The sequence below is a fragment of the Strongylocentrotus purpuratus genome, unplaced genomic scaffold (genome assembly GCF_000002235.5).
Source record: "Strongylocentrotus purpuratus isolate Spur 01 unplaced genomic scaffold, Spur_5.0 spur5_scaffold_3, whole genome shotgun sequence".
NCBI classification, from domain to species: domain Eukaryota; kingdom Metazoa; phylum Echinodermata; class Echinoidea; order Camarodonta; family Strongylocentrotidae; genus Strongylocentrotus; species Strongylocentrotus purpuratus.
The window spans coordinates 26,483,671-26,511,574 of NW_022145609.1; the positions used below are offsets into that span (position 1 = coordinate 26,483,671).

At 39.3% G+C, this 27,904-nt stretch overlaps 1 protein-coding gene across 1 annotated transcript; it reads right to left on the reverse strand.

The window, feature by feature from the left end:
- Positions 1-104: 104 nt before the first annotated feature.
- Positions 105-10,088, reverse strand: LOC587488 (uncharacterized protein C1orf87). Its single transcript, XM_030995856.1, has 11 exons — positions 9,934-10,088; positions 9,379-9,499; positions 8,732-8,841; positions 7,823-8,302; positions 6,926-7,075; positions 6,440-6,475; positions 5,500-5,665; positions 4,050-4,144; positions 2,752-3,115; positions 1,962-2,298; positions 105-932 (listed from the first exon to the last, which is right to left on the reverse strand). The coding sequence occupies exons 1-11, from the start codon at positions 10,059-10,061 to the stop codon at positions 763-765; spliced, it is 2,157 nt and encodes a 718-aa protein (XP_030851716.1). The 5' UTR covers positions 10,062-10,088; the 3' UTR covers positions 105-762.
- Between the last annotated feature and the right edge of the window lie 17,816 nt (positions 10,089-27,904).

Below are 27,904 nucleotides of genomic sequence, written 5' to 3' on the forward strand. Positions count from 1 at the left end.
GACAAGTTGTATGGGTTACTTGGTCTCCTTCAAAACAGAATATATCAATGACCCTCTAGAAATTACTTTATACTTGACCATAATTATAAATTTCTTGACAACCCTGCATAACTCCTTTCCTAAGTATACATCCATGACTGTCGCATATGCTCTAGGTATCTTTGAATGTTTATCTCCTGCCTAAGGCAGTGTCACTTCTGTTGTCTGATGATTATCTCAATCATTGGTGCTTGATCTCCCCTTTGACAGTTTGTATGACACTAAAACCATCTTGTCAGAGGATGATGCCGAAATGTCCAATACATGCAAAACTAGCATCATTTCTGTCTCTGTCTCTGTATCTCAATAACATCAAAACCATCTTGTCGGAGGAAGCCCCTTAAGGATGATGCCAAAATGTCTATATCATGCAAAAGTAGCATCATTTCTTTTTTTGTCTTGGTATTTTAATATCATGTGAAGAGATATTTTACATCAAGCTAAATCAGCCAAACAAATGATTTGGTAACTAAACCAAAATGTCTCTATACAGTCTAAAATATATATATCACTTCCTTTTCTGTCTCAGTATCTCAATGAAACTAAAACCATCTTGTCGGAAGCAGCCTCTTAAGGATGATGCAAAAATGTCTATATCAAGCAAAAGTAACATCATTTCCTTTTCTGTCTTGGTATTTTAATGACACGTGATGAACCAATTCATCCAAACAAACTCTTTGGTAACTAAACCAAAATGTCTCTATACAGTCTAAAATATATATATCACTTCCTTTTCTGTCTCAGGATCTCTATGACGGGTTTTATCGGAACTTGGTCACCCTCATGACAGCATGTTTCAACGACCCTCTTGATGTGAGAGGATGAGATCCCAAGCTGGTAGATCAGGTTGTAGTTGTTCACAAGCCGAAGCATCTCTTCTCTTTCCAGACAACCTGCATTGGGGAAAAGAAACAGAAATCAGGGTGGTGTTTCACAAAACTTGTCATCACAGTGATAAATGACAGTTGTTGTTATAAGCTACTGAAATCCTTGCTTCTGATTGGTTATCAGCAGATTTGTCACTGATATTTGTCATTTGTCATTAAAAAGAGGCTTTGTGAAATGGGTCCCTGCACGTACTAGTTTCAACAAGAAGAGAGTTGAAAGTTACCAGAGAGCTTCATGAAATGTGCATAGAGAAGGAAAAAATGAACTACAAGAACATAAACAGTAAGATACAAAATTTACAGCAAGGGAATTTGGGACTTTTTCAACAACAAAACCCAAAGATACCTGATGAACAATTTTTTTTTCTTTCGAAGTATTTTTCCTTGGTTGATGTCTATTAATGTAGTACTTTCTTGATGTTTTAAATACCAATGTAATAATAAATTTCTAGATATTCAAAAAAATCAAAGTCACTCTTCGTTGTCAGGTGAAAACTGGAAAAGTGGAAAAAGTGGTATTCAAGTGCAGATCGGCAGTAAGGTATTCAAATAGTTTGAATATTTGATAGTCCCAGGCCTAGTTGTGATAAGAAATATTAGAATATGAGAACATACAGTGTAACCTTAATTTGTCTTTGTATAGAAGTAACAATAGTGCTGAAGGTATGACAGAACGGATCAAAAGTGAAGAATAGCATTTGAAGGACAATAGCTGCTGAAATCTTTGAATGTTAGCTTGATGAATAAGACGGAGAAAAGTAATCATATACTTCTGTGACTTGATAACAAATCACTTAATCCAAGAAATAACAAAAACATACTAATTTCAAAGTTTTAAATATATACTAATTTCAGATTTTTAAATATATACTAATTTCAAAGTTTTAAATATACCATTATACTAATTTCAAAGTTTTAAATATATACTAATTTTTTTAAATATATACTAATTTCAAAGTTTTAAATATATACTAATTTTAAAGTTTTCAGTATAAAAGTTATGCATAAATTAACATTAACATTTCTAATCCTTACCAGTCTTCGATGTGTCTGTGCTGTAAAGCCCTTTGGCAAGATGCACAAAACCCTTAAACCACTCCTCTCTCTCCCGCTTCTCGTTCTTCTTCTGCTGCGACTTCATCACCACCTCCTGCTGATCTACAGGCCTGTGACCACGGCGCCGCCGTTGATGCTCTTCAGCCATCTGTCTGAGTTGATCGATCTCGTAACCCTCCTGCTTGGGGGAGGGGGTAGACGGGGGCGAGTGGATGGAGGCGTGGTCCTCTGTGGGCGTGTCATTGCGAGTGATCTCCATCTCAACACTGGTTACGTCGTTATCTGGTTCTTGAGCCTGTGTTAAGGGGTCTATTCTCTGTGTAAATTAAATAAGCATAAGAGTGAGTGAAGCAGTTTGCAGATATTAAGTGAATATCACACAATCAAAACAAAAAAATCTGCCATGATTTATTTTCTTTCCAGCCGAATAATGGGCTTCAACCTGATTGAACAACATTCAATAAAACTCATTTTAAAATTTTCAATTACATTTCTATTCCAAAAAAAGAAATCTTGTACATGTTTATTTATGCATAACAATAATATTTGAATTCACCAAACACTTACAAACTTACAGAACTTGTAAATGCCAACCATTCTAGGTAAATATTCTTTATATGTGCACACTGAGTATGGAAAAAAAAATCATTTTTTGTTGTTGTTGAAAGTTTGATAATCTTTTTGATGGTCTTTGAAAAATATAGTCATATGTATTTAAAAAAAAAAAAACTCAAAGACTTCCAATTCCAACTCCTTTTTCATAACTCACTGCAAGGGGCTTCCTGAGCCAAGGAGGGGACGTTACTCTCTTTGGTTCCTCTGGTGTGGGTAGGACCTCCTTGAAGGGTCTCTTGGGCCAGGTACTTGGTCTTCTTGGTTCTATGACAGGGGCTAACCCTCCAGCATGTGGTCTGGGCCCATCTCTGGACCTGTTTCCGCTTCTCTCCCTTTGGGACCCACTGTTACGAGGACTGTTTCCAAAAGAGTTCCTGTTCCCAATTGAGGCTAAGTTGGGGTCTTCAGAAGCTCTTCTTTGGCTGTGGTTCTGGGTCTGGCTCTGACTCTTCTCTCCACGGGGTGTCATTGCATCTCCAGAATCCACTCTTTCTAAAATCTCTAAGAAAGCCACCCAACTGTGATTTGAAGGAAAAAAATAGAAATAGTTAAGAGCAAAAGAGAAAAGAATTCAATTCACAGACTAATAACTTTGTTATGAAGCAGGAAGGAAAATAATCAATACCGAATCAAGTGCATTTCATAAACCACAAATATGGTCATCATAATATTAATCGAAATGACAGCATTGTTGGGCTTGCCGCCAGATTCACAAATAATGAAGTTGCAACCTGTTAAGAATGCCTCTGTAAGACTTGCGTCTGATTCCTCAAAATATTCCCATCTTACACCTGTTTTAATTCAGTTACATTGATCAGCAATAAAGCATAGAATTGCATTTAAGATTTCTTTGCTTGTTTATAAAGCTTTGAATGGTCAAGTCCCACATTAGATTATTTGTCTGAATCATTATCTTTTTAAATCACATCAATATTCACATAATTTACGAAGTATACAGGACAAGCTGCTTCTAAAGATACCTCACACAAAAACAAAAGTAATTCTTTGAGATTATGCTTTCAGTTGCACTTCTCCGAAGCGTTAGAATAACCTACCACTTGACATAAGAAAAGCCTCATTTTTTGCTAAAGATGCAATTGTTTTCACAAGCTTTTGAACAGTTTTTCTACAGTGTGTCTGTAAAATAGCACTGTTAGGAGATTTGATTTTATCACAGCACAGTAGAGTATATTTATATCGTAGCTGCACTATATAAATTGATATGATTATTATCATTATCATCATAAATAAACTGGCTGCTCGTCTTTTTTTATGAAGGAACATAAAAAGTGAGTGCAATAATTATTCATTCTGACAAAAAACAGAAGATATCAATAGTTCAAATTGTAAAATTAGCACTACAAATGTATTTTGCTTCTTTGCATACAAAATAAAGTTATATTATGACAGTGTAGGTTTATATCTGCTCTGAGAAACCTAGCTACTGCTTACCTCAATTGGCCGTCTCCTGTATCTATCCTCTGTATCATCTTGTTCAGGAGTGAGCCTTGGACTGGTATCCGATAGTAGAGAAACAAATCATCCAGCTGAAACAAATCGTTTCATAACACAGTGAAAGTTAAAAAAATTTGGATCATGCACCAAACCTGATGAGCAACAATTTCGTTACATCCCAGTGAGTCATAACTTTATTAAGGCCAAGATAATTTTTTACTCATTTTCTCAAATCTTTGTTCCTACTTTTATTTGAGCTGAACATTTGCCCCCTCCCCCTCTCACTGCAAATATTTAGTCTTGATGATTTTGCAATAAACTTTACGTAACATATGGCTTACAAGCTTGTTCAAACCACATCCTGCAAAAACTGGTGTGGTTTTTAAAATGTGTGAATGAGTAGCAACTAGGAGCAACAAAGGTCCTGCACGTATTCACTGACCTCTGTGTCATTAGATAGAAAATGTGACGTACGTATTACTCTTTACGTCAAACAAAAAATGCTGTGGTGTTGCCATGTCATATCTGAACAAAGCCTTACGCTATCTTACACACCTTAAAGGTACTATGTCCCTTTTGCAGCCAACCTCAAATGCTGAAGAATTTTGCAGGAATTATGATTATGTCATGTATGTCCTATCTGTGAAATTTAAACGTTAGCAGTGTCCTCATATTCAAATTATGCAAGGAAAACCATTTACTTGCTAGACTTCACTGTCAGACACTATTGAGTGACTGACTGGCTTTTTTTCTTCTTTGGTAATAACATACATGAAAAGAGTTGTAAAGGGTACATGAGTATTTGTCTACATCAATAACCCCCTTCTTGTGATGGCCAAGATTAAATTGATTGAATCTTTGCGCAGCATAAACACATGACCATTCCGTACAATTGTCTGAAAATCAAGACTATTACTTTTGGGCTCTATAGCCCTAAAGTCGATTTGACAACTAATAGTTGTTATTTTCCCACTTGAAGACATTTTCAAGCCCCACCTTTTTTAGGGAAGTTCTAAATTAGTATTATCTTTCAAATGCAGTTGGAATTTAACTTTTTCATTTTGTTGGCCTGAAATGGGACAAATTCCCTTTAAGGATAAAATTATTAGAGTAAGTGATTATTCAATGTCATTGGTTTACACAAAATGTAAATGAATGGTGGTTTCTTAGAAATGGTCATTGTATTTTTCAAAGAAATCAGAAGACTGGCAACCATTGCGGAGACGCGAAGGCTCGGTGATAGAGCAGTGGTCTTACATCTGTGAGGCACCATGTTCATGACCAAATTAATGTGCTAATGCCCTTTGGTAATTAGGCATTAATCCTAAATTAAAGTCCCCTGGCTGTTTACTTACAAGCATACATGTACACATGTTTTCTCAGCAGTCTGGTAAAACAAACAGTCTGCTGCGGAAAGCTCGCAGAAATGGAATGGGTTTTGACTTACATCTCTTCTGGAGAAAGTTCCCTGTTTCTGTCGGTCTTTCTTGAGGCACATTTCCCTCATGCCTTCTGTATTAATGGTCTGTTTCTTTTTGCCATCTGTGAACTGTTCCTCAAGCATTCGGATCAACATTGCATCTTCCAACTCAGAGAATGTCTTGAGGGGTTTTCTGGAATTTAATGAAGTAGTGTAAAGCCTGAGGTTTTCGTGCAATGTACTTGGTTTCTAGCAAGTCTCAATCACATTACAAATTCTTTGTCGTAATATATGAAATACCACAATCTTATCAGTGAACCTCTGCCAGATATTAATACAACTTATCAATGATTCCGTAAACCTATAAATCAACATAACATCTTAAAAATCGGATGTCTTCAGACCTTTTCTGATATTCGACGAAACATTGAAATTTCAAGCTGATGTCTCAGTTCAACAACCTGAGGGGCGTTTCACAAAACTTGTCATCAGTGACAAATGACAGTTTTTGTTATAAGCTACTGAAATCCTTGCTTCTGATTGGTTATCAGCAGATTTGTCACTGATTTTTGTCATTTGTCATTGAAAAAAGGCTTTGTGAAACGCCCTGCTGTTCTTGAAGAAGTGTGTGTTTTCCATACTAATTTGGTTTCCTTTATTCAGAGCATATGAATCCCCCTATTTTTAATTTCAATATTCCGACAACAAGTGCGTGCTAAAAACTCTTGGCTTTAGATTTCTCTACTTTGTTAAGATTTTTCAATAAAAAAGCTCTATACATGCTCAAAACATCAGTCAGTAGGGCATGCCGTACATGTTTTGGCTGTAACGTCATTACCATCGCATGTATATCTATAAACCATACATTTCCGTACATAATATAAAACAATGAGTAATATTGCTGATAGCAAAGACTATTCAAAATGCACTGGAAAGATACACAGAAATATTACAGTGAAGAACTAACCTTTTAACAAATGATGGCTTCCATTTTTCTTGTTCTCTATAATGCAATTAAGAGAAAGAAACAATGCTGATCAATTATACATGTTTTTCATATTTCTTACTAAGAAGAGATCCCTTTCAATAACTAATTGCTAGGAGATATGTTTTATATTTCAAAAAGTAATATCACTCTTCCCCTGGCATGATAAGCCTCTTTTGTTGATCTGTTGAAGTCAACAGATCATCATTAAAATCAACATCTTTATACAACACAACAATTCTTCTTCTTATTATTATTATTATTATTATTATCAGCATCATCATAATCATTGTTGTTGTTGTTATTATCATCATCATCATTATTATCATTATTGGTAATATTAATTAACATCTGAAGAGACATTAAGGTTACTGTGAGGATGTTTTGAAATTTTCAAGAGCTAGAAATTAGAAGTTTAATCTGAAAAATCCATAAAGGGAAGATAAAGGTAGCTAAAGAACAACTTACTTCCGATTTTTATTATCCCTCTTCTCGTTTAATTTTCTTTCTTCATCTTTTCGCTCTTTCTCCTCTTTCTCCTCGAATCTTTTGATCTGAGCATTGAGTCTTTCCAATTCATGATCTGTTTGCTCATCGCCGTTTGTTTCATGCACAAACCTGGATAAAGTAAAATACATGTACTTATAAGAAGACTAATTTGAGAAAAATCTTGCATGAAATGGGATGATTAGGCAACTAGGTAGTTGATTTGTGTGACTTTAAAAAATGATGCCTAAACTTTGTGTGTGTCCCGAGACGAGGAATTCTTTGTTAAGGTCTATGCGCTATTAAAGGCACTATGTCCATTTTTGCAGGCCCAAAAAAATGAAAAGGTTAAATTCCAACAGCAATTGAAAGATAATTCTACTTTAGAACTTTTTAATTTTTTATGCAATTGCACTGATAATGTAACTATCTTCAATTCAAGAAGGTATGAAAACAGTTTCAAAATCATAACTGTTGACATCTTGAAAATGATTGCTTTAAAGCTCACAACTTGGAGAGGTAAATTTTCCCATTCTCTTTTAAATGATGTGACTACCTGACTTGAGGATATGAAAATAGTTTTAATATCACAATGCCAATACCAGAACATCCAACATCTTGTAATGTAATGTAGTGGTGATTATTTTACCTGACTGCTAAGAAAGTATAAATGCTTGTCAGTAAGCAACCAGAGGACCGATGGCTTAAGGTCGTCTCCGAGAGACCTGGTAATGAGGACTAATACCTTACCAAAGGGCACTAGCGCATCGCCTTGGTTTCAAACCTGGGTCACCGGATTACGAGACCTCTACTCTACCGACTGAGCTATCGGGCCTCCTCGTAAATGATCACTGGTCAGTTTAAGAGCTTTGAACTTACTTTTTGACATCATCCTCCAGCAACGTCTGTGCCTTGGCTGATCCCAGCTGCGCTCGAGCCAGGAACTGAATCAGCTTCTCATAGTTCACCTGGTCGGGGTTGGAACCCTTGGCAAAGTTGGAGAAGAGCAACCTCAAGGTTGAAATCGGAATGGGCACCTTGTGCTTGTGGGCGATCATGTTCATCTGAGGCTGGCTGACGAAGCCGAGCAATCCGTGATCAAACTCGGCAAGCTCCGTGTACATCTCCTTGAAGTGGAGAGGGTCGTACCCAACCAGGTGCTCCGAGACCTGATCCGTCAGAGAACGTTTGTTGTTGATAGGGGACAGGGCGGATGAGGAACCGATGTGAACTGGGAAGGGCTTCTGGAGGATGTCCTTGATGTTGGGAAGGTCTTCCTGGGCCATGTCTTCTGACCAGACGTCATCATCGTCACCATGGTCATGGCTGTGGTCCGAGGCATGGATTGGAGGAAGTGCTCTATACAACAATAAACAAAAGAAGCATTGAAGTGACAGCTGCTTTTGAGATCTATTATCATACTCTGTTCAACAATTGTATTTTAATTGGACCTCTATGAAAAACAGCTGTGGTGACTAGGGCGTTCCGCTCGTATGTGGAAATAAATACATTTCAGTTAAATTTTTTTAAACACCTTAGTCCAGAAACATCACTAATTATACATATATAAAGTTATCTTTGGTAGATGTAAAGATATTTCAAAAGATAATCATCAAAAATATGTCCAGTTCTCAAGAAAGAACAAAAAGAACCACCACCCCCCCCCCCCAAACCAAAACCTTCAATTGATAAACATCCTAACAAGAAATAAATCAGTTATGATACATTCCAATCTTTAATTTTTGTTTTGTTCCTTGTTGTTGAGAAAGGATCCTAAAGAAAACCAACCTTTGGGCTCCAGGCCTGCCATCATAATGATTCCCTTTGCCATGGATGTGTGAGTTGCTAGAGTCTCTGGGTGCCGTCTGGGAGTAGATGTTGCGGTAGTTACCAGGCAACTATGTTCAAACAGACATAAGTATTTCAATTGATTACAGATATACATGAAGCTTTAACTGTGAACCAATAATATTCAATAGTTAATTTAATCCTTTATTATTACAGTAAATAAATTAATGGTTTGTTGATGGTTGTAAATATATGTAGTTTTTAAATTTTAGTCTTATGTAGTGCACTTCAAGAAAAATTGCATAAAACACCTAGTTTTCAATGAATAAAAATGGTTTTAAATGCAAATTTATGGTGTAAAGTTGGCATCAACTAACAAACTCTAAAGTTTGTTGCCCCAAAAGAGGAAAAAGATTTTGTCTGACTCACCATCAAAATAAACATTTTTTTTCTTCAAATAAATAAACATAGAACAAAAGCATCTTAGTTTGTTGGTATACTTTTAAAGGATTTGGTGTCAGGATGGCATCAAGTAACAAACTTTTAAGTTTCCTGCCACAACAGAGAAAAAAGATTTTGTCTGACTCGCCATCAAATAAACTTTTTTAAATTAAAAAAAAAACATCTTAGTTTGTTAGTTTGCTTACAGGATTTGGGTTGTTGTTGTAGCCGCCGTGGTTGCTCTCATTCACAGGAGGCTGGTACTGCATAGGAGGGGTGCCATGGGGCCCTGTCTGCAGAGACCCAGAGGACACCCGGCTACCAACACTGTCAAGGGGTCAAGGTTCATAGGGATATTATCTCCTTATCTTAACGTAATGAAAGCATTTTTCAATAGGAATACATAGGACTACACACTAACTTTTCTGTCCAAGGTCATTTTAAAGTAATTGTAAAAAATTGAACGAACAAACAAAGCAATGAAAAAATTCCCTAAGTGTCCCTTAAAATTCATAGGGTTTTGACCACTGGATACCAGTACTTAATTTCACCTTTTTTTGTTGTTGTTGTCCTTTTAGATTTTTTGTTCTTTCCTTTTCCTAACAAATTTGACATTTGTTGTTTTTATTATGTGTGTTTTAACCTTCAACTGAGAAACTTCCAAATTTAATCAATGCTATCAACTTATTTTTCATAACTTCTTCTTAAATAAAACAGTGTACATTTCAAGTATATACAGAGAAAGTTCTGTAAATGTTTACCTTGCAGGTGGAGACTTTACAGCTATTTCTACCGTTTTCCCACCAATGATTCTTGTCTTGACCGTTGGTTGGATGTCCGTCCCAAACGGAGCATTCCGTGCGTTGGACGCATTGGATCGTCTGCTCATGTTGGCCACTCTTGATCCATCCTGTGCCTATAGTAAATGGTAAGAATGAACAAGGCTATGGAACATGCATTTATCATACATAATTCTGATTCTGTTCTGATCCTGATCCTCAAGAGGGATATATAGATGACCAATAAGAACGTTATCGTTCGAGAGAGTTTGTTGCGTCTAGAACATTTTTTAATTGAGTCCCATCACATTGCAGTTGTGGGGAGGGACTATGATTATTACCTCTTTGGACAGCTTCCCATAGCCTGGTTTTGAAGGTTTCAACTGAGTTGCAGGCAAAGATCCTGGGGGAAGTAAATTCCAGGCCCGAATGGTTCTTGGAAAGAAGGTGAGCCGATAAATATCCGTTTTGCATCTTATGTTAGAGAAGGAGAGATTATGATGTCCCTTGAGTATCTTCTGGGTTGTGTGATGTATTCAAGTCTGGGTATGGCTACTTGGTCTTTGATGGATTTGAAGAAGAGCAAGTGTCGAGCCACAAAACGTCGACTCTGTAGCGGTTGCCATTTAAGATCACTCTTCAGGTCTGATACATGGACGTCTATTCCATATTTGCCAGTGACAAATCGATAGCCCCCATGTTCTGGACTCCCTCAAGTTTGTTGATATATTTACTTAAGTAAGGGTCCCACACACTACTGGCATATTCTAGATGAGGCCTTACTAGATAGATGAATGCAGCTTCTCTGATCTTCTTGGTAGAGAAGCCAGACAGGTTACGACGAATCATCCTGAGCATACAGTAAGTTAAAGTTTGAAGAACATGTACTATAGAAGAAAGATTTATACACTTTAACAGTGTTACATTTTGATTAGCAAGTAAACATTAATGATAATGGAAGTGTCTATACTGTTGAGCAAAGACTAAAGAGTAAAGTGTCTTTATGCTTGCTTTCTTAATCTTAGCTGTCTAACAACATTTGGAAACGGGATGGTTTCAGGGGGTTGTATGAATACCCCCATATGATGATGATTGATATGCAGGCACCTTGCTGTCACAGACTCACAAGTCAGTCAGTCATCACACTGACACTGAATCCTTAAACCCACAATTTAGCTCAATTCAACGTCCTATCCGAGGGACAGAGTGTTTTCCTGCGTCTATGAACAAGGGGAGGGGCACGTTAACACATGCACACAACGCAGGCTTCAGTCATCCGCCTGGGTGGGATACGCTTTATCGACTGAGCCAGCTCGCCACCTGTTACTTTTTATTTTTATTATTCTGTAACATCACGGATATCTCCAATTCTTTTCAAAGCAGGCGCGAGGCTAGACAGCAATAACCATCTGATTTGGGTCATTTCTTTAATAAAACTGACATTTGTTGTCATTCCCCAATACAGATGGCAACCCAGAGATCTCGTACCGTGGGGGTAGCTATAGCCAACAATGGCAGCTTTTTATGTCAAAACATTTTCTCCCCGATTTTCTTTATTTAGATCTAATTTTCTGATTTCTAAATCAGATGTAAATTAGGTCGGTATGTCATTTGTCCTAATTACAGTTATCAAAATTTGATAACTTAATATTAAATAGACAATTTACAGACTTACTTATATGAATTATCCAATTTGTATCTCAAATCCGCGAAGCAGTACGTTCATGCATTCGAAATATTACCCGGCGGCCGATATATTTCCGGGTCCACCTACCAAAACATAGCCAAATGGCCAATCAGAGCACTCGTTTTGTGAGAGTTCGTTGGTCAAGCTGGGCCGACTCGTACGTAGCTACGGTAGCTATTGGACGTTCGAAAAGAAAAAATGAATATTCATCAACTAAAACCAAGACGGATAATGTTGACGACGAGACTTTCTCGGATTAATCATTAATTTAGGATTTTAGGATTAATTTTAGGATCTAAATGAGCAAGCTATCGTAAGTCAAATAACCTATATATATGTTATTTTTAATTTGTGTTGTAATTGCAGCAGTTATGAGGATGTAAAGAGTGAAAATCTCGTTGCATATCTCATTCATCGCGTTCCGGTCGAACCGAACCATTTGTTCCGTACAGTGCCTCACAGAAAGAGGTCCCCAGACTTCAGTCTCTATAATCGGAGGTCTAGTGGAGCCAGACGTAGTCTCAGTGGAACAACCGACGATTAGAGAGACTGAAGTTTTCGGTCTAGCGCGAGGCCTGCTTTGAACACTCCAATTTTTTCAAAGTAAACGTTCCAGCCTCTCCTATTGCTCTTATTCTTATCTATGACATTTATAGTGCCCTTCGAGGCCCTAAAATTGCTACGATTTGACCGAGCGGGAAGGACTTTCATTTAACTGCGAGGTGCATTTGAAGGCGCCGATTTGTGCTTGTGAACTTGTCACAAATAATGGTAACAATGTCATTTTTAGAAGAATGTGTAAGATCATTAATGTAAATCAAAAACAGTAGAGGACCTAGGATAGAACCTTGTGGTACGCCGTGTGTAAAAGTTGGATGAATTATTATTATTAACTACATATTGAGATCTATTATTATTACGAAGATTACTTTCAAACCAAGATGACAGACAAATTGGAGTGTTGTTCTAGTTTCGGAGTGGTGAGTCAACACACAGAATACTGAGATGGGAGACAATACCAGGCAATGGCATAGTGCCAGGTGGAGGGGCATAGACCTTTAGGGAATTAAATCACCTAAATAAAAGAAATAGAAATAGATTTCTTTCCTACCTTGTCTCGTAGAAACACCTGTTGAGTACAGATACTTGGAACATATATTATATCACAAGTAGTAGTTCAAATATTGCACAGCACCCGTAGAAAGAATATGTAAGACCATGTACAAAGTAATGACGCTTCTTCGCGAATTAAGTAAAGAAGAAGAAACTTATAATCTCTATAAAGTAATAAGGCCTCAGAACCGAGTAGAGAAACAAGCGAAGAAATAGGACAAGAATTAAGATGAAGCTGAATTAGCTTTGCTGTAGATAGACTCTCTAGAATACGTGTGCTCTATATGAACAGCTCAGGAGAAGTGATGAAAATAGGTGTGGCAAATAAAGCAAGCAAGTGTAATGTCCCTGTACAGTATAAGCTATACCAGTACATTAGGTGGTTGCACATCCCAACCCATAGGGTATGGAATGTGCTTGCCAGAGTAAGTATTTGTGGCACTCTAGTAATGCAACAGGTGTCACTAAAGAAATGAGTGACAATGGAATAAAAGGCTAGACTTCAAGCCACACAATAAAGACAAGACAATAATATTTACAAATGCAAAGTTCTCCAAAGGTCAAGTCACTACAGTAGCTCCCCTCTAGATTTGTTGTCGAATGAAAAGTAGCAACAAATCGATGAGGAAAATAGACCTACATGCATGTTGATTTGAAAATACGAAAATATGGTAATACTGTTGAAACACAGTAAGTTTAATATGCTTCACCCGACTTCGAAAAAATCCACGAACCTCACTGGCCATCTAACTTGACGACCAGACCTGGTCTTTCGAATCTCAGGAGTGTTCTGCTTCAGTGCAGGATCCAATGCTAACGGTGCAGGATCCAGTGCTAACGGAGCAGGATCCAGTGCTAACGGAGCAGGATCCAGTGCTAACGGAGCAGGATCCAGTGCTAACGGAGCAGGATCCAGTGCTAACGGAGCAGGATCTAGTGCTAAGTCTGCGGAGTTGGATTGCCGAGGGACTTGGATAGGTGGATCGTGACCCTTCTTAGATTGAGCAGGGAGATCTTGCTCCATGAAAGCTGGTTTAAGTCTCTCAACACTGACAGTTTCACGTTTACCATTGTAATCAATAGTAAAAAACTTGTCAGAGCGTTGAAGGACTCGAAAAGGCCCCCTGTAAGGAGGTTGAAGGGGCCCCTTGACTGCATCAACCCTCAAAAAGACGTGGGATGAGGAATGCAACTCTGGGTGTACCTGTGTAGGGGTAGCTCGTTGTTTGCGAGTAGGGGTGGGATGTAATTCACGCATCAGTCTCTTCAGTCTGTGGGCGTAATTAGCTGGATCGCCAGCAGAGTCAGTCTGTGAAGGAGACACAAATTGGGCCGGTAGCATGACCGTAGTACCAAAAACGAGTTCTGCTGCGGAACATCCCAGATCAGACTTGATAGCTGTACGTATACCCAGCAATACCAAGGGAAGGACCTCAGTCCAACGGACTGTGTTATGCGCCTTGAGAGAGGCTTTGAGTTGCCTGTGAAAACGCTCAACAAGCCCATTGGCTGCTGGATGGTATGCTGTTGTGCGAATGCGTTTAGTGCCAAGGAGATTAGTGAGAGCAAGGAAGAGTGCTGACTCAAATTGTCTACCCCTGTCTGTAGTAAGAGTAGTTGGAGCACCAAACACCGCTACCCATCTGGCCACAAAAGTACGTGCTACAGTATCCGCAGTGATATCTGGGATAGGTATAGCTTCTGGCCATCTGGTGTAACGATCCACACAAGTAAGAAGGTACGTGTTACCCTCTGAAGTAGGAAGTGGGCCTACAAGATCGATGTGCACATGAGAGAAACGCGCATCAGGTGAGGTAAAAGTGCCAAGTGGAACTTTTGTGTGTTTATGCACCTTGCATCTCTGGCATTCAAGACATGTTCTGGCCCATTTCCTGATATCATGATTAATACCAGGCCAAACGAAACGTTCCGTGATGAGCTTTTGAGTGGCCCTGATCCCAGGATGGGATAGTCCGTGGAGGGCGTCAAAAATAGCTCGTCTGTGTTTGACTGGAACAAGGGGTCTAGCAACACCTGTCGAAACATCACATAGCATGGTAGTAAGAGAACCAGGAAGCGATATAGACTTGAGCTGAAGCGAGGAGTCCTGTACCTCACTATCATCCTCTTGATCTTTCGCAATGGCTGCAAAATCTATGACCGAGGATGAATCAACTCTGTCGATACACAGACGGGAGAGAGCGTCTGCTGCTGTGTTCTCCCTTCCTGCTATGTGGTGTATCTCAGATGTGTATTGGGATATGAAATCAAGCTGGCGGATTTCACGAGGTGAGTGTCGGTCAGGCTTTGAATTCAAAGCATGGGTGAGAGGTTTGTGATCCGTGTAGATGGTAAATGTGCGACCTTCAAGTAGATGTCGAAAGTGCTTTACACCGAGGTAGGCTGCTAACAGTTCCCGACCGAAAGTGCTGTACTTAGTCTCGGCAGGCTGTAGTCTCTTAGAAAAGAAAGCCAACGGTTGCCAAATACCATCTACCAGCTGTTGGATAGTTCCCCCAACTCCCACATCAGATGCATCAACCAACAGGCATAGAGGAACATCAATTCTAGGATGAACTAAAACTGCAGCGTTAGCTAACTGATCTTTAGCCTGATTGAAAGCAGAAAGTTCTTGTTCACCTAGGGTTATTGGTTGGTTCTTCTTCAATCTATTTTTCAACAGATCCGTGAGAGGCTGGAGTACTTCTGCACACCGCGGAATGAATCGTCTGTAGAAATTGATCAGCCCGAGGAACTCTCGTAGTTTGGTAAGGGATGTAGGTATCGGAAAATCACGGATGATCTTCACCTTGTCACTAAGTGGCTGTATTCCTTCCGAGTCAACTTTATGCCCTAGAAAGGACAGTAAAGGTACTCCGAACTGACACTTAGCGGGGTTGAGAATGATTCCATACTCTTGCAGGCGGTCAAAGAGTAAACGGAGATGTGTCTCGTGTTCGTCTTTGGTAGTACTAGCTACAAGAATATCGTCTAGATAAACATAGACGAAAGGAAGACCGCGAGTGACATCATCCATCAATCTTTGGAATGTCTGAGCTGCATTGCGAAGGCCAAACGGCATCCTAACAAACTCGAATAATCCAAAAGGGGTGGTTATAGCTGTCTTGTGGATATCGCTAGGCTCGACTGGGATCTGATGATATGCCCTGATGAGATCAATCTTGGAAAAGATTGTCTTGCCACTAAGTGACGCAGAGAAATCTTGCAAATGAGGAATAGGGTATCTATCAGGAATAGTACGAGCATTAAGCATGCGATAATCTCCACAAGGTCGCCAGTCCCCTGGTGTCTTCTTCGGAACCATGTGCAAGGGACTTGACCAGTTGCTATCAGATTGTCTGATAATGCCGAGTTCAAGCATGTGTTCAAACTCTGCCTTGGCAATCTGCTGCCGATCTGGAGCAAGCCGACGAGGGCGAGCTGAAGCAGGTGGGCCTCGAGTTTGGATATGGTGGGTGGTTGTATGCTTGACTTCTGAGTGCTTGTACACTGGCCGGGTGATGTCAGGATACTCACGAAGAAGGGAGTGGAAACGCTCTGAAGTATCTTGCTTGACATACACCGGGCTAATGATGCCTGTGTATGTACCGACTCCCTGTACTGTAAGAGTGGTGGTGGTGTCTATCAGCCGTCGATGTTTGATGTCGACTAATAGTCCATAGTTATCAAGGAAATCGGCTCCCAAGATAGGTGTAGGTATGTCCGTGACAACAAAAATCCAACGAAAAACTCGCCGCAACCCAAGATCAAGAGTGAAAGATCTCTGGCCAAAAGTCTTAATGGGTGACTTGTTAACAGCTTGAAGTTGGATATTTGTTGCACTTACCATTGCCGATTTTCCTAACATGGAATGAGGGAAAATACTAACTTCGGCCCCAGTATCAACAAGAAAACGCGTGCCTGATTGTTTATCATGAACAAAGAAAAGGCGACTGGGTTGAATGGTGCCAAGTGAATTAGTCGCCGCTATTCCTTGGCGGGCCCGTTTCCCTGGACATATCCAGGGCGGCTTTGTCCTGCTGAGTATGAACAAGGACTTATGCACTTCTGGGCTCGTTTGCCATGCTTCCAGTGGTACCAACATTCAGCCCCAGCATGTTGTTGATGCCGACTCGGGCTACGGGAAGCTGATTGGCGAGGGCCGGAATTCTTCGGGCCTCGCTGTCGACTGCGACTTCTGCGGTCCTCCTGTATAGAACAAGTCAAGGCTTGCACCTGAGCAGCCAGTTGAGCAACCTGGGTAGAAAGTCGATGTACTTCACCAGAGTCATTGGGAGTAGCGCAAGCGTAAGTCTGCGCTGGCACTTCTTTAGGTAAGACATGAGAAATAGTAGGCGGACCAGCAACTTCAACAATTTTGTCGGCTAATGCCGCTAGCGCAACCAAGCTGACATCATCGCTTGTGGAAGCGAGAATCAACTGTACATTGGTTGGCAGGCGTTGCAAAAATAATTGCTTAAGTATACTAGTTTCCAAAGTATTAGAGCCTAATAATTGTTGCATTCTCCTAAGGAGTTGGGAGGGCGACCTATCGCCTAACTCTTCACTCGTCAGCAATTTGTTCAGACGCTTTTGCTCAGAGACAGAAGTTCGCTTAACCAGTGCTGCTTTTAGTATCTTGTACGGCTCTGTTTGGGGAGGGGCAATTAAAATATCGCGCACCTCTAGAGCTACCTCTGGTTGTAATGAGGCGACAACATAAGCAAACTTTGTAGACTCAACTGAGACACCTCTAGTTTGAAACTGAGCCTCAACCTGAGCAAACCAAATATCAGGATCATGTGCCCAAAATGGTGGAAGCTTTAAACTAACATATGAGACTTGAGAGGATGGCTCAGAAGCCTCACTAGGTAATACATTGCTATCAGTATCAGGCATGATAATGACGATGACAAGGTAGCTTAGATCAACAGAAGAAAAAAAATCTGGATCACGTCGGGGTCACCAGTTTAGGGAATTAAATCACCTAAATAAAAGAAATAGAAATAGATTTCTTTCCTACCTTGTCTCGTAGAAACACCTGTTGAGTACAGATACTTGGAACATATATTATATCACAAGTAGTAGTTCAAATATTGCACAGCACCCGTAGAAAGAATATGTAAGACCATGTACAAAGTAATGACGCTTCTTCACGAATTAAGTAAAGAAGAAGAAACTTATAATCTCTATAAAGTAATAAGGCCTCAGAACCGAGTAGAGAAACAAGCGAAGAAATAGGACAAGAATTAAGATGAAGCTGAATTAGCTTTGCTGTAGATAGACTCTCTAGAATACGTGTGCTCTATATGAACAGCTCAGGAGAAGTGATGAAAATAGGTGTGGCAAATAAAGCAAGCAAGTGTAATGTCCCTGTACAGTATAAGCTATACCAGTACATTAGGTGGTTGCACATCCCAACCCATAGGGTATGGAATGTGCTTGCCAGAGTAAGTATTTGTGGCACTCTAGTAATGCAACAGGTGTCACTAAAGAAATGAGTGACAATGGAATAAAAGGCTAGACTTCAAGCCACACAATAAAGACAAGACAATAATATTTACAAATGCAAAGTTCTCCAAAGGTCAAGTCACTACAGACCCTATAAATCGAAACTTTTAAAAAAAAAAAAAAAAAAAAAACGGGAAAACAGAACCGTCCAATTGAAAACGGAACCCGCCATGTGCGGTCGGACACCGGACGGTTAAACGTTTGACTACAGCACTAGTGCATATCTGCGTAGTATTGACTGTGCGCATCAACCCACAGTGCGTAAATCTTCATTTCATGAAGCCTGCACTTTTCAGGAAGAAGAAGAAGAATGTCATCCGCATCAGATGCGTACTCAAACGCAAACTCAAAGTCAAACTGTAGTGTAGAACGATATTGGTACGTAAATTCTCATGAATCATTCACAGGGTATATTGTCTATTTAATAAATTACAAATACCCCCAGGTTTGATCACAGAATAGTGTGTACTTTGTCTTAAAAATGAAAACGACAAAAACATAGGGCTAACAAAATTGGGAGTCCCGACGGCCGACACCCATCCAATAATCCCCAACGCAAGGCAAGGCAAGCGCAAGGCCATGGTCAAGTTCAATATCAAGCAGCTAGCAGCAGCTGCAGAAAATAGTGTTTAGACAATATAACTGATATTGTATAAGACTTAGATGCGGTTTAAATGTCGCTTTACGGTATAAAGAGTTAAATTTTATATCCACATTTATTTTCATTTCTTAGAATCACCAAAATAATGTTACCTTTTGGCAAGGAAATCGTGTCGTCAACTGCAGTGTTGTTGTGCTACCTGGCTACGAAACGCTTACGGCTACAGACAAATCTCATTATTATTGAACTACTCAGCTCATATAACATTCAGCGAGTTGGCGAGAGAAGGGAACATGTTCCAGTCTTTAGTGAGCAAGTCCGGAGACGTAGAGGGCTGGCTATTGCAGATCATAGAGTTATTTAAAACATATGATATAAAGAGATATATTTAAATCAAAGGGAACTCTTCAAATATATTACTCTATGATTTAAATAGGTGCTAGAAGCACTGATATGAAATGAAGAGTTCAGTGGCTAGATCTAACCAATATCATTACTCGGGGTGGGGCCGGGGAGGGGGATAATAATATTTGTTCTTCATGTAATTAGGTAAAGGAAAGCTTATCAATTAAGCTGTATATGTTTACAAACTTATGGATGTGGCGTGCAGGCGCGTACGCAGGGGGGAGGGTTTGGGGGTTAACCCCCCCCCCCTTTGGTAATTTTATGTATGTAAACCCCCCTAAAAAAACCTAAACCCCCCCCCCCCTTTTGATTTTTTTTTTTGATTTTTTTTTTTTTTAATAAAAAATAAATAAAATAAAAAGTTATGCCCTAATTACGACCTAAAAAAGGTGACCTTACCCCCCCCCCAACTGAGCAAAATGTCAAATTTCCAAATTTCGAGACCCCCCCCAAAAAAAAGAAGTGTCCTCTTACCCCCCCCCCCCCCCCCCTCCCCGCTTCAGCGGCTGGCTGAGTCGTTGCGAAATTTTCGGACCAATTTATAAATGTTAAACCCCCCCCCCCCCCCTTGAAAAAATCCTGCGTACGCGCCTGGTGGCGTGCATAATATATTCGTTTTATATCACATTGTTCATTTATTGAAAAATAACTTCAGTATATGAGCATGTAAAATCCCCGAGCCTAGGCTAAAAGAAACATTAATGATTTAATTAATTGATTTTACAAAAAGTACTTTGGTCGGACATCGGTAGATTCTGATTAATAGGAGGAAAAATATTTGGCTCAAGTTAAAAAGAAACTTATGTCAACAATTCTCAACATAAAAGTAAAGCCCAGAATGGCAATAGGAAAGGTCGAGACGATATATGGGGAAATAGCAAGAGAAGGCTTACGTACAAAAGATTGATGGTACCTGATCTATATTATAACCTAAAATTGTTACCTAAGCACTGCAAATACATGTACAACAATGATGAAATATAAAAAGACAATTTTATTCATAATCAATAAGTCACATAGGTTCTATTTTTTTTTAAAGAGAGGCAAAATATCTAGCCCTAATGCTAAAGGGAAGGAAACAAAATAATTTAGACCAAAATGAAAAAGGAATTTAAGCGCTCTACACAATAATGCTATATAGCTGCTTCTCTCTACTTTCCATTCTCCTTCTCCTTTTATTTAATTCTTCTTAGATATAAATTGTTTGGTACAATTTGTTCTCTTTGCGTGGCCTTTGCTTTCCCTATCTCACCACGTTCTCTCTCTCTCTCTCTCTCTCTCTCTTTCTCTCTTCTCCCTCCATATCTCTTCTCTCGACCCTTTCCTCAATATGCCTATTTTGGTTCTATAGGACAATTACTCCCTGGAAAATTACCCCCCCCCCCCCCGAGGATAACCACCCTCGAGAAAAAAAGTCTGCTTTAATTTTATCAAAACCTACTCATTATCCGGGTGGACTTCCCTTTCAATGAACTGGGGGGGGGGGGGTGTATCACATTTGTCCTAGGGGGTAATATTTTAAGGGGGTAATTTTTCAGGTGGTGATTGTCCTGATACGGCCTATTTTTATAATCTTTCTCTTCAGCCATTTATTGCGAAAGAAAGAATATAAAAATGAGACTTCCATGCATTTTACCTGAAAATAATTTAGCCGTTATACAAAAGCGGAAAGGCCTAATTAAAGCATGAGACAGTGCTCTTTTTATTTATCATAGTTTTAGCATGAAACTGAAATGAAGGAAGAACTTAGGAAGAACTGAAATGAAGACAATGCAAGCGACTCGGCTATCAACCTGTTTAATGGGGGGGGGGCGGGGGAGGGGTCTCCATGCCCCTCCCACACTGAATGAAAAGACTGATATATATATATATATATATATATATATATTCGCTTCAAAAGTGAGGCCCTTTGATGAACTGTACAGACCCATTTTATTTGGGAGGTCACGTAGCGCACAAGTGAGAAAAAATCAAATTCAATGCCCCCCCCCCCTTCCGAGACAAAAATTGCTACAATCAAAAGAAATGGAATACGAAAGAAAGAACGAAAAGAATGAAAAAGAGGAAAGAGAGAGAAAAATATAATTACCATTGTATATCTTGCTACTTATTAAGTCTGCTATTTCCGTTCGTATTAATTCCATAGATTTCCCTATATAATTAAAAAATATATTACAAAATCCTACAAAATTTGAATTTTATGTTGGTCATAGATTCAAATTTTAGCAATTTTCTTTTTGTTTTCATGGTGTTGTATAACATCTGTTCGTGACAAAAGCTTCCGAAATAAAATTGTCTGCTAATTAAGAGGCAAAAAGAATGGTAGGCCTACTCCAAAGCTCTTCACACACTCACATTATGATTTTATTAATGCATTATGGCACTCGGATGATAAGGTTGAGGTGCTACACTTTATGTTTAATTAAGTATGGCATTTTTATTACAGAAACCGCCAGAAGCATTATTTAAGGCATTGCATCATTGCAGTCTCATGACAAAAGTAATGCAAAAAATACATTTATTCATTTTTTCATGGGTTCACTTGAAGTGCATCTACAGATGGTTGCTATGATGATTTTAAAGGTAAAAAATTGAGTTCTGGTAAGGTGATTACATTATTATTAATTATGTATAGTACATAGTCAGGGGCGGATCTAGCTTTTTGCGTAGATCCGCCCCTGCCCCGTAAGTGAAATTCTCCTGGCATCTACTAACACAATGCAGACCATAAAAAGCAGTGCATGATAACGTCCTTTTAAATCAGGTAACAGTTTAATACACAGAGTTATCATGACTTGTGTTTGGTTAAGTTACCAGATGAGTTAAATATATTCTCACAATATTTGCACTTGAAATGTTTCTCTCCAGTGTGCGTTCTTTCTTTTTGGTCTAACTTTAAAGGGATAGTTGAGGTCTGTTTTCAGACCGCAAATGCCTTCAAAGTGCATGGTTATTGCTCTTATTCTTATCTATGACATTTTTAGTGCCCTTTTAGAACCTAAAATTGCTATGAACGAAATTTTAGACTCCAATATGTGTGAAATTTAGCCAATACGATCATACCAATTCAGCTCCACTTTCAACAAAATACGGTGACAGTTAATTAATTATTTAATTAAAAATAACAACAATGGGCCGGCTGATTGTGCGTAATACATTGCGTCCCAGAAAAAACGAAACCGAGAACTATCGATGTGCTATTATAACTTAATCACAATTATAATTAATAAATGACACATATTTGGAAAGCTTAGATCCTCCTCTTTCATTTGATGCAACTCATATGATACATATTTCACGCATGAGTGATTAAAAGCAATTTGAAGAGAGGAAACAAAAAGTCATTTGGCGGGTGGTATCTGAATTTCAAGGAGAAAAATCAAATTTCTAGAAAGTTCAATTTCTGCCCTTTCATATGACACCTCAATCGGGAAAAAATGAGCCAGGAATAACAAAGTTCTGTTTGTTTAAAAAAAATGCTTGCATTTCCATAATTTGATCAAACGAGTTCTTTTTCACTGGTTGCCTGCCGTAGCATCAAACAGAGTTGACAAAAGGCTTAATTCCGTTTCGTTGAAGATCAGCCATGCATCAGGTCTTTCGCCTTCTTTGTGCATGGCTGATCGTCAACGAAACGGAGTTAAAGGTAAAGACCAGTATTGGAAATGCCCCAATTTCAAAAAATGAAATGGAAGCTCTCATTACCAATCATGTGAAAGAATATGTTTTGACTAATACATGATGATAACAAATTTGCCGGGAAACCGCCTACTAATTCATATATTTGGTAAATGTGTTTCTCTCATGGTCTGTGAGAGATATAGGGTAGTCCCATATACATCTTTCTGTGTATAGTGCTTGTAACTTTACGAAGAATGGGCCAAATTTCTTATCATTTTGATGATTCCAGAACCTTGCAGATGCTAGATGCTAGATGATCAACCTTTTCTGATCGATTCCACAACGTTTCTTTCACAATGCAATCGCATGACCATAACTGGTCTTTACCTTTAAATCTTTTGTCAACTCTGTTCGTTGCAACGGCAACGGAAAAATTGATCTGTGAGATTTGCAAAAATCACAGGGATGTAGATAAATAATTATATTGATCAGGTTTTTATAAGAATAAAAGAAGGATTTATCAAAAGCAAAAATGAATTTGTGACAAAGACATGAATTTACAGTTTTTGATCAATGATTAGGCAGTATTCATTAGTAAACGAAAAGAAAAAAGAAAAAAAAGGAAAACAAAAGAAACGGTGGTGGAAGAGATTAGAGAGAGAGAGAGTGAAAGAGCCTTAGAAAGGAGGGTGGGAGGAAGAGAGAGAGAGAGAGGGGGAACTGAATTCAGACAAGGATTAAGTGTCGAGAATGGTACAACGAATTGTCTTCTTAATTTCTCTATTAGTTTAAAGGCCCACTGCACTACTTGTAGCTACTTGCGCCCTCTATATAACAAACCATGCCTAATCGGTGACCATTGGTCCCCCATGATCCTCTTTTTCTTATGTTAACTGAGAGCTGAGTTGATGAGATAACCACCTGTCCAGTGACCTTGCAGGGCAGTCTAATCCCTCCTGTAAACTATGGCAGATACGCTTTAATGAAACGTGAAAACGTCTAATCTTCCGCGCTTTGCGAGGGAGGGGGAAAACTTAATTAAGACAAGGATTAAGATTCAAGAACGGTACAACGAATTGTCTTCTTAATTTCTCTATTATTTTATAAAACGTGAAAGCTTTCCTCCCTGCACCCACCCCCTAAAGAAAGCGCGCTTCGTGCGCTCTGTAACTAATTCGCACGTTTCGCGTGCTCACTACGGCCCCCTACAATAAAATCCTAGCTACGCGCTTGCTATAATACTTAATTATAATATTAACAAAAGAAAATAGAGGTTTGAAATTCGCAATCCCGAGAGTTTTGGGGCACTGGCGCCGCACTCTTTCCAATCACGCCCACCGATTGATTGCTCCAAAAGGTTGCACATTCAAACAGGCGCGTACGCAGGGGGGAGGGGGGGGGGGGGGGGTTGGGGGTTGAACCGCCTTAAAAAAATTATGCCAATGCCTGACCTAAAAAATGTGACCTTTCCCCCCCCCCCCCAACGGAGCAAAATGTGAAATTTTCAAATTTCGAGACCCCCCCCCCCCCAAAAAAAAGTGTCCTCTTACCCCCCCCCCCCCCCGGCCCCCCACTCAGTGTTATTTAGGATACGCATATGCGTGTTCCCTCTTTTTGAAAACACCCCCTAAGTCCGGTGTGTAAAGTCTTGTTTGTGTATGTACGATTGTACGAGCCGGACTTTGGTGCGTGAAAAGTATCCCTTTACCGGACATTTTGGTGACACGCATGCGGTCATTCCGACCCCAGAGTGGGGACCGGGCTTACCTCCCCCCCCCCCCCCCCCCCCCCGCTTATTCAGCGGTTAGCTGAGTCGTTGCGATTTTTTGGGACCAAAAAAGAAGAAAAAAAGTGCCCTCTTACACCCCCCCCCCCGTTTATTCAGCGGCTGGCTGAGTTGTTGCGAAATTTTCGGCTCGATTTAAAAATGTTAACCCCCCCCCCCTTAAAAAAATCCTGCGTACGCTACTGTCCGTAATACACGATCGGGTTCAGGAACTATAATCTATTCCAGACATTGGCCAAACAGTCATTGTGATACTTCACTGTCTTTAACAAATCAAAGCAATACCATCAGTTACTAGTTTGACACCGCGAGAGAAAAACTTCACTTACATTGCTCCGTAGCGATGAAAGCGCATCCAATAAAAATAGTCTTCTTAGATTGAGATTTGTCATCATTGTTGGTAAACTTGGCTCCAAGATGGCGTTCATGCGATCGCAGGTGTTTTGTGTTTTTGTGACTGTGTTTGTTGTACTTTTATGTGAGGATCTTGCATACAGAGTGGAAGGTGATATGATACAAAGAATAGCTAACATCGGAGATGATATCACACTAAGCTGTAATCGACCTGGTGGTTCCGCCCATAAGTGGTATAGAAATGGAACATTAATTGCCAACTGGGACGGCGTTGCAATCAATGATTCTCGTTTTACACAAGGTGTTACCAAATACGGTTATTCAGATTCTAACAATATAACCATTTCTAATATCAGAATGAATGATTCGGCTACCTTCGAATGTTTTCACATTTTATCAAATGATAAAATTCAGTCGTATGATTTACGTGTCATTGGATGTTCTAACTGCATTATAGCAAATCATTTAAATCCAGAAAAAATGAAAGTGACTTGTAATCTGGATAATTATTGGACAAGACAGGCGCTTTCTAATTATATCATTCTGAACGAGACCATTCATCGGATGGCTGTAATTCTAGGGAGCGCCTTTTCTTTTTCGATTAATGTGACTGCATTAAACAGGCTTCGATTGGAATTCTATCTGCAAATTGAGACCGGGTCGATGATCACATGCATGCTTCCAACTCAGCCCATGCCACCCTCCTTTCCCACGACTACGCTACCAACATCTTCTTCGAAACAAACATCGCAAATTAGACCATCGAAAGTAAGCTCGGACAAAAACACGAGGGGTGGCAATATAACCCTGATAATCGTTATTCTTTGTTCTGTCTTCATTCTGATATTGATCGTTGTCATTATTGTTCTGCGACGTAAGCAAATGAAAAATCGACGAGAAAATAAACACATTGGCAATGCATCGATTAAAGAGGAGCATCCTGAAGATTGTTACGAAACGGTTGAAGATGGATCTCGGAAGGGTCGAGAGTATGCTACTTCCATTAAGGAATTGAGGGAGACCAGCTTGGATCAACGAAGTGCAGATCCTCCTGAAAATGGTGAACTGATTGACAATATTCTCTGCGATTCTAGAGACAACATCGCTGATGGCTCCATCGCACGATTAGAAGGTTCGCTTGACGACGCGCTCTATGCCACCCCGGACAAAAGGGTAACCATCAGTCGTGAGTCAAAATCGTCATCAAGAGTTACTGATAGATCTTCCAATTCCAAAGGGGACCAGTTAGAAAATGTCGAGATGCCAGGAACAGGGGTAATGCCGAGGAGAATCCGCTCTATGACATGCCAGATGAAGGACCCACCAGGAATACCTTGAAGGCCACTCCAGAAGCAGGACAGACACCAACCTTGCCTGAGGATGAGGTAGTCAGTGTTGATGCGTTGTATGCCGAGGTTGATTAGACCAAGAAAAAGAAACGAATACCTTACTTTTTGTCTTTATAATTATTTGTTTTAAACTTTTCAAATTCGAATTTACTTGTTGTTCAAAGGTACATTGCTTTAAACTTTAATTTTGTCAAATCAATATCTTTAATTTGGCCCCTAAAGGCAAGCAGCCGATTTTCGAATCAATACTGAACTATATCTGGTTACATTTTGAAAAAAGGAGTTGATTAATGGGGAGGCTCTGACTATCTTAATATTGAAGCGACATTGTGTAGTATGAAAATCGTACATACAACATGATAGGAAAGGAGCTGGTCCCGAAAATGTGTTTAAATCTTTTCAGCAAGTCGGCTGCTATTAGAGTGATAAGCATCTTTTTGAATAGCAAGTGTTTTCACTAACACCTTAAAAGGAGATGCTGTTGTAAAATTGTTCTTATACGAACACCTTAAAGTTATCTGCTGGTTTGACAAATTCAAGAATATTTTAATGGATATAGTGTACAACTGTTTTCTTTGGTGTTTACGGTAATATGATGATTATGTAGGTTATAATGAAAAGTCAAACTAAACTGTGTATTGAAGTTAAAAAGAGAATTAAGATAAGACTGATTGGAATTCTAATCAATATTTTTGTTGTAAATTGTAATCAAGAGCCGATGTCTTAGAATGCCGTGTACTTAAGATTCAGTTTTAAACAATTAAAAAAGGGAAAGAACGGGTAATCGGATGAAACGGTTTTACTTCTACATTTCTGCAAGAGAAAAGGAAGTGGCCTCTGGTTACTTATAAAGTCATAGTCATTGATTGTTTGCTGGTGACCCATTGTAGAGACTTTCAAGAAATCAGCTAAAGAGTAACTTAATTAGCCTATCGTTTGCTTACATGCAGAAATCCAGAGGCGGTTCTCCCGGGGGGGCAGGGGGGGCACAGTGCCCCCCCACTTTTTCAGATAGCCCAAAAGTGCCCCCTTTTACATAGGAAAAGTGCCCCTTTTATTTTGTAAGAAGTGCCCCTTTTACTTTGACAAGTGCCCCTATTACTAAATAAAAGTGCCCCTTCCCCCTTTTCACCTCTGACGAGTGCCCTTTTTATTTTTGACACGTGCCCCTTTTCCTTCGACATGTTCCCATTTTCCTTTGCAATAAGTGTCCATTTTCCATTCTCATAAATCTTGAAATTATCTTTAATAAGTGCCCTTTTTAATCTCTAGTAAGTGCCTCTTTTCAGGTACGAGCTAGAAGTGCCCCTTTTCACTTTTGATAAGTGCCCCCTTCACCTCTCTGATAATTGCCCTATTCAAAACTGAGAGGTGCTCCTTTTACTTTGACAACTGCCCCTTTTTTCCTTTGTAATAAGTGCCCCTTCTCCTTTTAACATGTGCCCCTTTTATTTTCTAATAAGTGCCCCTTTTCCTTATGATAAGTGCCCCCATTAAAAAGAGAGAGCTCCTTCCCCTTCTCATAA

What these genes read in the sequence shown, in the direction of transcription:
- LOC587488 (XM_030995856.1), bottom strand. Translation starts at nt 10,061, where the DNA reads ATGAGCAGACGATCCAATGCGTCCAACGCACGGAATGCTCCGTTTGGG. An exon ending in GTAAAGTCTCCACCTGCAAG is followed by an intron (nt 9,500 to 9,933) that starts GTAAACATTTAC and finishes ACCCCTTGACAG; the next exon opens with TGTTGGTAGCCGGGTGTCCT. An exon ending in AGGGATAATAAAAATCGGAA is followed by an intron (nt 6,476 to 6,925) that starts GTAAGTTGTTCT and finishes ATTGCATTATAG; the next exon opens with AGAACAAGAAAAATGGAAGC.